Source organism: Aulostomus chinensis, chromosome 11 (assembly GCF_037954235.1).
Source record: "Aulostomus chinensis isolate RoL2024-O1b breed Wild chromosome 11, RoL_Achi_v1.0, whole genome shotgun sequence".
NCBI lineage: Eukaryota > Metazoa > Chordata > Actinopteri > Syngnathiformes > Aulostomidae > Aulostomus > Aulostomus chinensis.
Window position 1 is genome coordinate 25,389,939 of NC_141330.1, and position 10,955 is coordinate 25,400,893.

Below are 10,955 nucleotides of genomic sequence, written 5' to 3' on the forward strand. Positions count from 1 at the left end.
TTTAAAAAGCCTTTTATAGCTGCACATATCAATATTTTCATGATCACCTGTCTCAAATGACAGTCATGTAACCGACTCAGCAGTTCCCCTCTGCTCATTTGAGCATCTTTAAGCTCTTGTTTTGGTTTAACCAAGGAAAAGTTAATTGTCTCTCTCCAGTCTCACTGCTCTCGTCAAATGTGTGTGTTAGCAGGAACAAGCTAGCCAGTGTTCTCTACCTGTCAAATACCAAATAGAGCAAAGCTAGCTCCTAGCTGGTGAACATAGCAAAGCCCTGACCATTGACACACAAAAATCATTTCCTCAGGAGAAAGTAAAGATCACATACTCGTCTTTGTTTTGGCCTCACTTGGCCAAGAAAACAGCTTAAAAACAAAACTATTTAAATAGAATGATTGCTGATCGTTTTAAAACGTAACATGGCCATGACAAGGTAAAGCGGTCTGAAAAGCACGGACGAACACAGTAAGCTATTTTTGCTGCATTCAAGGTGAGTGGGAAATTTTTAAAAATGAGTTCCAACATGATAAAAAAGTGAGCGAACTTGTCTAACTTGTTGAACTCAGAAGTTACCAGTCAGAGACACAGCTATCTTTTTACAGTTCTGATTTATCACCTACATCATCAAAGATGGAGACTTCCGTCCGTAATGGCACTAACTTACCTGTAATGAAAGTATACTTTGAAATCTCGTTCTTATTCTTCTTTTGAGTTGTTTGGCTTGTTTGCTAACAACTTTCAGGTGCATTACTGCCACCCACTGACTGGAGTCTGTCCTCTTTGTTGCCCTCCAAGAGGATTTCTGACTGCTAAGTTGCCATGGATGCAGCATTAGTCTTTCTGTGGGATTTGTGGACGAAAAACACCAGCAGCACAAACATCTTCGGAGTCAACTTGCTCTGGATGTGTTATATGTTAGTTAGCCTACACTACATCCTTTCTACACATTTAGAGAGGTATATAAGGTAAAATAAAAACGTAGGAAGAAACGCCACCGATAGATTTCATTGGCTGTAATGTAGAAGGTGGGGGAGACGAGAGAAAGAAATGCATCCTACACTTAGGGTAGCTACTGCAACAGAAGCACCGCTGATGTGTATATATATTATATATCATTTTCATGATGAAAGTTGTGTTCTAATTAGATTTCCCATCCAGCTGAGCCAAACTACTTGACAACATGCCAAGCTTCCATAACCAAAACACAATGTTACTTTAATTAGCATGATGATGTATTCATTTGGCGTGCGTTGTGCTTTATAGAGTCAAGGCAGCATCCTCTTTTTCACTTCCATTCTCTCTCTCTCTTTCTCTCGCTCTCTCTCTTTCTCCCTCTCGCTCTCCCTTGGGGAAAGTGATGGGGGATGGGAGACTGTGGAACACTCATGACAGAATCTGCTCTTTACATGGGAAGTCAAGTGAACATGGGTGAGTGAGCAAAGGGGTGAAGAGAATGGCAGGGAAGGAGTGTGTGTGTGTGTGTGTGTGTGTGTGTACTGTACATTATCCAGTAGGAACCTTTTGAGCATTTGCTTCACCTCATTTCACAACCATCGTTATCTGTGCGTAGTTTAATTTATTTTCAATTTCAAATGTACCTTATTGACTAACACAAAGTGAGCAGGTCTCCCAAAGTTTAAAGATGTCAGTCACACCATAAAATTACAAAAATATATTATTATACTGCATGCAGCATGCTACATGATAAAAGTACAATAATATTTTTAAGGAGCTCAGTTATATTGTATTGGACTCCAAACAATTGGGCCTCATTCATACATGTTTCTCTTAACTTTGCTTGGAAGAAAAGTGTCAGATTCTCGACACATTCACACTTTCAATGCAGTCTTATAATGATGAATCTGTGTAAATGCCCATTGCTTCTTACTGGCAGAGGAAAAAGCCACATCAATAGGAAAGCTGAGAGCAGAGTAAAGAGTGACCAAATTCAAACCTAAAGACAGTGAGACAGATATAAGAGTACAGACGTAAGAGCATTTTCAGAGGTGAAGCCGAGTCACAGCTGCAGTACGTCTCAGCGGTGGATGTAAAATAACTGCTGTATCAAGAGAAGTGCACAGACTGATGAAAATGGTTTGATCCACGACCCATTATGAGAGCCAATCCAGCACCTCTAGACCCCGATCACTGGTGGGGGGCTTACCCAGAGTCATCTGGACCAACAGGAAAAACTTAGACTTAACTCAACACCAGTGAGCTGTCAGTTTAGTAATAAATACTGTAGATGTGGATCACATAGATTCTACTCTTACATCAAGAGCGAATCCCAAATTGGAAAACACGGATGAATGCAGGAATAATTGGAAAAACTATGTTCGTGGTTTTTAAGGGTTCCCAGAGAATGGTGGGTGAATGCAGCCCATAGGGAGCTGCAGGGATGACATACTTTAGTGAACATCGCCACAGGTAGCCTCAATCAAAAGCCGAAAATCAGCTCTAGCAAACAAAAGTGAATGAGACTTTCACATTTTTTTCAGCATGATAATCTTCTCAAATTAACATCACTTTTATTACCTTCAAAGTATTAACACTATTGCTCAGGAAAATTCATGCTGCAAACAAACTACACCACAAATGCATGACTTCACCGTCACTGTAGTGTCAACCACAGATTTTATTTCAGGCTTTCAGTCAAAAACCTATTTAAAAAAAAAACCACTGACTTTGGCACAGTCAACCAGTTCACTTCTGGGTTTAGGACTCTTTCCCAAGCCACTCTAGTGACATAGTTGAGAGGCAGAATGGCAAAACCGTCACCTCTGTAAGATGTGTGTGTGTGTGTTTGTGAAAGAGCATCACTCCACCACTGCTCCTCTGAGATCCCGCAGCCTCCAGGGACACAGAGCCTCTCTGTAACTCTGACCCCAGCTGGTACACTGAGATCTCTAACACTATCAGACAAATGACCAGGGACGGGGGAGGGGAGGGAGGGAGTGTGCATGGTGTGGTGTATGAAGGTGGGGTGGGGTGGGGGGGGGGGGGGTTAACAGAAAAAAAGACATGGGATGTTATTAATCAAAGCTTATTCTAGGTCAAACCTCTTTGTTGGGGAACACACACACACACACACACACACACACACACACCAACCCCTTGCACCTCTTGCCATTACTGTGTTACATGCTAACTGGGAACATGATGCATGAGCTCCAGTGAAACCAGCTGATTGTAAAATTGGACTGCAAAACATGAAATTAGTAGCTCCTAAGACATTTTCATGTTAGCAATTCTTTTTCCCCATGGTTCCTTAACCCATATGAATGAAAGTGTAATTTGAATGAAATATTACTCTGGTTTGTTTGTACTGCAGTCATTCTATCATAATAGCTGTGGGCAGCAACATTGCACCTGCAAAACAACACTAGAACTATATCTTTACAACTGGTCAGCGAATGACTGACAAAGGACGCCTGCCATATCGCACAATCCAAATCTTCTTCAAACCACCCACCTCCAGCATGTAGGTTGCTACTGGCTCAGAGGCTGTTGTTTCATAGAGCAAGGGTGGACTCACAGGTTAGTTTCTTGATGCTTTGGTCACAGCTAAAAGTCTTCATGTTAAACCGTGTCCACCAGCAACACCGGCGTTGTCGGATAGCCCAGCCGCAGACAGCAAAGGAAAAACCTTCAAGGTTTGTTGCATTCAGAACTAAGAAATAACGTTGCTGAGAACATCAATTTTAATGTTTTCTAAAAGCGACTCTGTGTTACAAAGTGATTTGTTTCACTACAGTTGATGACAGGGGCTGAGTGTGTTTCCAGAAAGGTGTGTCGATTATATCTAAGAGCTGTCGGTGTTAGAAGCCATTCTTGCCACCATCCGGACATCTCTGTTGTTGGTATCGCAAGACAATAGTGAGGGAGGTTTGGAAAAAAGCAGGACACACAAAGCATAAGAGGTAGAGATTGCAGAACAAAATATTCACCCAATGGCAAGATAAGACCTGAAGCGTTTTTCCGATAAACTAGAATATAGACACGGTGAGTACAAACAACAACAACTCTGAAAATAAATACTACTGGGGATGACACTTTGAAACAAATTAGTTTTTACTGTGCAAGGGAAGTTGTGTAGTTGTGTAGGTGTGTAGTGGGAATATAGTGGGAAAGTGGCACACTGTGTTTTTGGAGCTTGAGGGACTACAAGTCAGGATATCTCGTCCTCTGCTACTTTGGATGCCACAAATTCATCTTCACATCAACATGAGCCAAGAGTGAACTCAAATCGAGCTTCTGAGACTAAAAGTTCATCTCAGAAATAAACCATCCTAAAAACGTAAAGTGAGTTATTAGTAGCTAAAAAAAAAAACCCACTTAAGTCTGGAAGAAAAAAAAACAAAAAACAGGAGGCACCCAACTAGATGTTAGAGCAGCAGACACCACAGCCCTGGAATAGCTGTGTCTCAGTGGGAGTCCCTCCTACAAGGCAGCCAGTATAATTAGCCCTGTCAAAGGAGGTCCCTGAATAATGACACAGTCCCCCAATCCATGATTTGAAAATTGTCAGGAGGAAAAGGAAAGAGGACACCGTGGCTGTTTAGAATGTGCTCGGACATCAAACTGTACAGAGAGAGATAGAAAGAGTGATAAAGCGTCCTGACCCCCCCACCCCCACCCTTCTGTATAGCCACCAACAGCTCTAGAGGATCGGAGGAGCAGAGAGAACAGAGAAGTGGAGCCCCAGGCATTCTGTGGGTCCCCCCATCAAGGGCAGCTGATGTTTGCGATGATATGCAATGTCTGGGTGAGTGGGGGATGGGGATCCCATAATCCACAACCATCATTACTGTAGATGCATGGACTTCCAAGCCAGCTCATTTAATGGAGCAAATGCGCCTGGAGCCATACTTTGTTGTGGTGAAAGTTTTTCATTGTGGTGGGCAACATGTTACACGTTAGAGGAGCCCACTTTTTCCCACTGCAGACACACGCAGGCCTGCTGAACATGAGCAGACGAAGAGAGAGCGGCAAATTACATGCGAGTCAGCAGTGCTGGATTTCCATCCACACTCTCTGTAGCACCTCCAGTGAGATGACAGCAAGTTGGCAAGCCCCGCAGCTGGAGGCTTCTCTCTTTCTCTCATCACTCTCTCCCTCCTCCATCCCTCCATCCTCCCAGGATTCCCTGTGTTAGATTACACACTTCGACGTTCAAAGTGCCACTTTCCTAAAATGCCATCCAAGCTGCTGTGGGATTGGACCATGACCGCAACAGCACAGATGCACAAGCTATATAGGGTTGGATGTATTGCGGCGTGGCTGTTTGTTTCCAACCCTGCTGGAAATGCGACAAACCATTCCAAGACAAGTTAATCCGCTGCAGTCGTATCTCACCAGAGCTGAGCATATTAGCGCTGCTTTATGATATGCTATGCTTGTGTGATTCATGGGTAAAGAAAGTAGGATTTACCGTCTTGATGACTCATAATGACTCATCTTGTCCATATAGAAAAAAAGCACAGTCAAACTAAAAACACAGTCTTGCTATGTAAATTATTGAATGGGAAGTTTGCGAATGGGCCTGGAAAGAATATCTTTTGTCTCGTGGCTGGAATTCTCACACACTGTCACAATAAAAAAAAAAAAAAACAATGACAGGAAAAAAATAATGTTTTGCCAAGTATACTTGTCTAATTTCTAATTTTCATCCAACCATCCACAACCACATATCTGAAGTTGGGTGACGGTTCAAGCAGGGAACCCCAGCCACATCAACCAGCACTGACATCCTGAGGCATTCCCAGCCCAGCGTGAAGATATAATCCCCCCACCTGGTCTTCAGTCTGCCCTGTGGCCTCCTCACAGCTGGAAGTGCCTAGAACACCTCCACAGGGAGGTGCTCAAGCACTGTCTGTCACTGGACTCTAACTCCACACCATCACCAAGGGAGGTGGACATGCAAGCAAGGAGGTCATCGGTGTGTTTCTTGATGTGTTGGGGAGCGAGGCTTACTTACTGCACAGCACAAGCCAGTGGTCACCATTACACCTGAACCCCCTCAACTGGCTCCTTTGGATGTAGCAGTGCAGCGACTCTACATTAAAGCTTATCCCTGGGGGGGGGCTTGGACCACCCTCCCAAGGAAACCCATTTTTATCCCTTGAATCTTCAATCTCATTCTCCCATTATTTCATGAAATAATTAGGTAAGGGACGGAACGGAGACTTTCAAGCAGATTACTGATATTAGACACTTGATACAAGATGGAATTTCTTACAGTTAATGTGCTTCATATTTTCATACGAAAGAATGTGCCTCACGTTTAGCTTCTTGCCATAAGAGTTCACACAATGCTCATGAAGCTCATCCTTGCCAGATAAATCTCACTGTATCTCACAATACATGGCGGTTGAATCTGTGTTGACATTCACCACACTGCCAAAAAGATGCGTACCAGGGAGAGGCAGAGCTGGCTAGCTCCGGTTAGCCCTCTGCTAAGGCAAAAGTGTATCAGTCGTTTAATCATGAAGCTCTTCTGGACTTTACAAATGTTATCAGACCAAACACACCAACTTCTCACAGTGAAAGAGGTCATTTTGCAGGGACAGAGTAACGCCCAGAGCAATCTATTCCCGGTTTTACAGCTAAAACAGTGAGGGTGGAGTAATCTACAGCTGAGCCAGTGACGTGATGTTCCACATGATAGCTTTAACAGGTAGCATCTCGGTAAAGTGCATATGAGCTGGTTCACATTTTTAGCATTATCAGATAATGGATTTTTTACACATCAAAAGAACAAAAAAATCAACACGGTGTCTCATACCTGTAATAACACTTAATTGTTGATGTTTCGAGCACTACTGCTCTTCATCGCACAACCAGATGAAGAGCATCCATCTATCCATTTTCTACCGCTTATCCTGTTAAGGGTCGCGGGGGGTGGAGCCTATCCCAGCAGCCTTCAGGTGAGAGGCGGGGTTCACCCTGGACGGGTCACCAGTCCATGGCAGGGCCAGCACATATAGACAGACAACCATTGGCTCTCCCAGTCACACCTACGGTCAATTTAGAGTCTGGATTAACCTGGTCCCCTCTTGAAGCCGGAGGACCAAAAAGAACCCACGCAGGCACAGGCAGAACATGCAGATTCGACACACAAAGATCCCCTGCTCGAGCCGTGGCCCGAACCCGGAACCTCCTTGCTGAGGGGCAACAATGCTGACCACTGCACCACCGTGCCGCGCCAGATGAAGAGCAGTCACCTGTTTATTAGACTGACTTGATAACTGGTACCTTGCAGTGTACAAGCATTTTGTTGCTCTTGAGTATATTTTCTTATTTGCGGCTCAGCTCCGGTTATCTGTGGTACGTGCGTGCAGTCTTACACTGTTGTACTTGAAATCGGTCAGGGAATCGACCAAGTTTTACAATTTCTCCAATAAAAACCGAGCCCCATTTTCTTACTGAGATGCTACTTGTTAAGACATTGTCTTCAATTAAGTAATCAGTAATCAATAAAAGTAATTGGATGTTGTTGTTTTTTTCTAATTTAAGAAATTAGACATACGTTGTCATAAAGACTTAACGTTTTTTCCAGAAAAGGAGGTTTATATCGTAAGATAATTCATAACATTATTTGTGTACTAGAGGAAGAAAAAAATGCTACCAAAAAGTAAAAGAAAATGCATTCATTGCACTGTCATGGTATTTCACAGATGCTTCCATGAAACAACCTAACATGTAGCGTGTTAGGCAAAGTGCCTCTCCCATACTCATCAAGTGGCGATTGGGGGATTCGTCTATAACATCTGAGACCAGTGTTCATCACAGGAGGAAGTAACATGGCACATTGTAGTATTGATATCTTGCCTCCTCGATGAGACAGATCCCCTGGTAACCAAGGTATCCAGGAGTGAAACCACACTGGAAACACCGTTCTAATGCAAGTTAGTCGGCAAGAAATTGACACAAAGGACCTCTTGACCTCCTGATGTCCTGGATGCCTTCAGCCTGCTTGGCCTGCAAGCAGGGTTGCCTAACATTATGGTGAGACAGTCAGTCCATCATGTCCCTCTCAAAGAACAGCCCTTTCTGCCCATGCTCAGTCATGACAAAGCTTTGACATCACCGTCACACTAAGAATGACTAAAACTGACAATCCCCTTTACCTCAGAGAAAGAAATATGAGGGGCAGTAAAAAGGGGAGGGAAAGCGGAAAAGCTTGAGATGATTCACGCAGCACGCACCGCGGCAGCTGAGGTGGCAGTGTCTTCAAGTACATGAGTCATGTTGATCAAGCAGCAGTGCTAGGTAAGGACTGTATGACTTTCTCTCCATTAGGAGGAATGCGGCTTTAGTGCAAATATTTACCTGATGATGGAAAACAACAGCTCTAATGCATCTTAAAAGCTGGCAGTGTAGCAGCATGCACGCACACACTCACACACACATCTCTTACACTAAAGTCAGCACTAGTGACCTCAACTGGGCAGATATCTCTAATAGATACAGAACTCATCAAATGAAGAATGCAATTATAACACCAGAGAGGAGTGCTTTCTATTCGGAGGGGGAAAAAAATCTTTATCAGCACGTGGCCAAGCATCTTCTTTCTTTTCACTGAAGAAGAAAAACTAGAAAATCAACAGTGTGTGTTTTTATAACCTGGGCAGGAAGACAGCGAGTAATACTCGCCCATAAAGAGGTGGAGTAAAGGTTAGAGGAACCACTCCGGTCCACCTTAAAAAAAAAAAACTACAGTGGACAGCGCCGTGGTGCTGAAACGCTCCAAGCGACATCTGTACACTAGAGCTGTGTGTGTGTTTGTGTGTGTGTGTGTGTGTGTGTGCGTGCGTGCGTGCGTGCGTGTGTGTGTGTGTGTGTGTGTGTGCCGTAGCCACAAAAGGACACCTTAAACGATCTTTCCAGTGTCATATTGTGTAATCTCGGTGACGTTCGTGGGGAAAGGTTAAGCAATTTGGCGTGCTTTTTACGTGAAAATGGCGCCCGTTGCTACTAACCCAGCCCATCATAGTACACATATACAAGAAGCGGGAAAAAAAAAAGCTTGGAGTGTCGCATTGTAAAAGCGATACTCAGCCGATAAGTTTATTAAAATTTAAGTGAGCTATAATGTAAAAAAAAAAAAAAAAAAAAAAGTAGGGGGAGGAGGTTAAGAGCGTACAGGTCTTACCTCGGCCCCCTCCGCCCGACTCTTAGAGCTCTGGCTTGGATGTCAAGAGGCAACATGACCCACCACAATTACAGGAATTCACACGAGCTACAAACACCTAGCTAGCAGCAGCAGCAGCCCCCCGCTAGCACCGGGCTAACACGCTCCCTTACTTTAACATGGACTGCTCCTTCGCTTCCTCCTTCTTCTGTCGGTCCATGACACCGAGGATGATCTTCCTCTCCTCCTCAGTGAGGTGGCTGAGGTCCGGCATCTCCGGCATGGCGCCGGCCGCTGAGGCAGCAGGGCCAGGGCCGCCCCGGGGCCCTTGTGGAGCAGACATCTTTACTCACAGTGGCTAAAAAAACGAGAAATTCACCGTCAACCAGCAGAAGCAGCATTTTTTTTTAAAGATACATTATATGCCGTTAAAATTTAAATGTCAGCCGGACTGTTGCTTGAGGCACCGTGGCTGGAGAGATGCTTCAGAGTACCATGCACACATAATGTGCTGCAGAAATAAGCGTCAAAATATCATTACAGGCTTCACCCTTGCTCTATTAAATGCACATGATGGGGTCACCGAATAGCAGACGGCTGCAATATTTAAGGTGCTGCAGGTTGAAATTTACACAAGCTCTAGAAAACACACTGGATTAGAAATGGATGCCCTTAATAGAAGCTGTAGGCTGCAGCCTTCATGTAGTATTCCATACAAGTCTCCATCCATCCGGGTGGTGGGGGTGGGGGGTGGGGGGGTAATATACTGAATGAGAAAAAAAGAGGAAACTCTTGCCTTTTATTTTGCAGTCATGTTAAATCCTGTCTAACCCATCGCTGCCATCCCTTAGGAAGCTTTTACTCGCATGGTGGAATAAAAGATGCCAGGTCCGTCCTTGTTTGTTGGGAGCCCTTAACCCTCCTCTGTCACCCTGTGTAGCTCGCTTTCCTCCAGCTTGGTAATTCTTGGAGATTTCTTAAATGCACAAAAATGGATGCAATAAGAGAGAGGGAGAGAGAGAGAGAGTGTGTGTGTGTGAGTGAGTGAGTGAGTGAGTGAGGGGAGGGGAGGGGAGGGGGTATAGAGAGACGGAGAAAAGCAAGCAGAGGCGGAGCGATAGAAATACGTAGAAAAAAGCCGAGAGGACGCCTGCATATTCATTGACAGCAGGCGGACAGCAGTGGCTAAAACCCGGACTGGGACAGTTGAGAGCAGCTGGAGCTGATACAAGCATATTTCATAACAAGATCATGAGCTTGTGTGTGTGTGTGTGTGTGACAGCGAGAGAGAGAGAGAGAGAGAGAGGGGAGGGGAAGTGTGATGTGGAGAGATAAATACAGAAAATGAGGTGACTGGAGGTGCAGGTGTGACCAGTGCTTCTGGTCACTATGACCGGCCTCAGTCACACACATAGTCCACAACTACGTGTGAAAAGCAAATTGGAAGCCAAATCTACTGGTTCCAGCTACTGCAAAGTGGCAGTACAAATACAAGCAGATACACGACTTGTTTCTTGCTGGGCTGATAATTGATACCAGTGTTTATACTAATAATTTGGTCAATTTTTTATTTGCAGGTATGCACAATATATAGCTGTTTTTTTTTTTTTGCAGATATCTGATTTTACAAGTGACTTGGCCATTGTATATCATGTACATGATATGATCAAATTTTGTTCACAATGACAAACATGTATACATTGTGAAAACCCCAAAATTATATAGTTAACTTGTCTTCTAATCATTCATTACTGACTAAAAAGAAGCTGCCTGAGGAAAACTGGGTCAATATAAATATTGGCCAGCTATGGACCTCTCATGA

The 10,955-nt window shown here is 44.1% G+C and overlaps 1 protein-coding gene across 23 annotated transcripts in view; it reads right to left on the reverse strand.

Annotated features, from left to right (window-relative positions):
* Nucleotides 1–10,164, reverse strand: part of rims2a (regulating synaptic membrane exocytosis 2a) — a 164,255-nt gene extending 154,091 nt beyond the window's left edge. For all 23 annotated transcript variants that reach the window (XM_086219167.1, XM_086219165.1, XM_086219166.1 and 20 more), the window contains exons 1-2: nucleotides 9,930–10,164; nucleotides 9,307–9,491 (exon numbers count right to left, since the gene is read on the reverse strand). In XM_086219167.1, coding sequence (XP_086075293.1) covers nucleotides 9,307–9,476 — 170 coding nt within the window. In that variant the 5' untranslated portion in view covers nucleotides 9,477–9,491; nucleotides 9,930–10,164. The remainder of the gene's footprint in view (nucleotides 1–9,306; nucleotides 9,492–9,929) is intronic.
* Nucleotides 10,165–10,955: the final 791 nt, after the last annotated feature.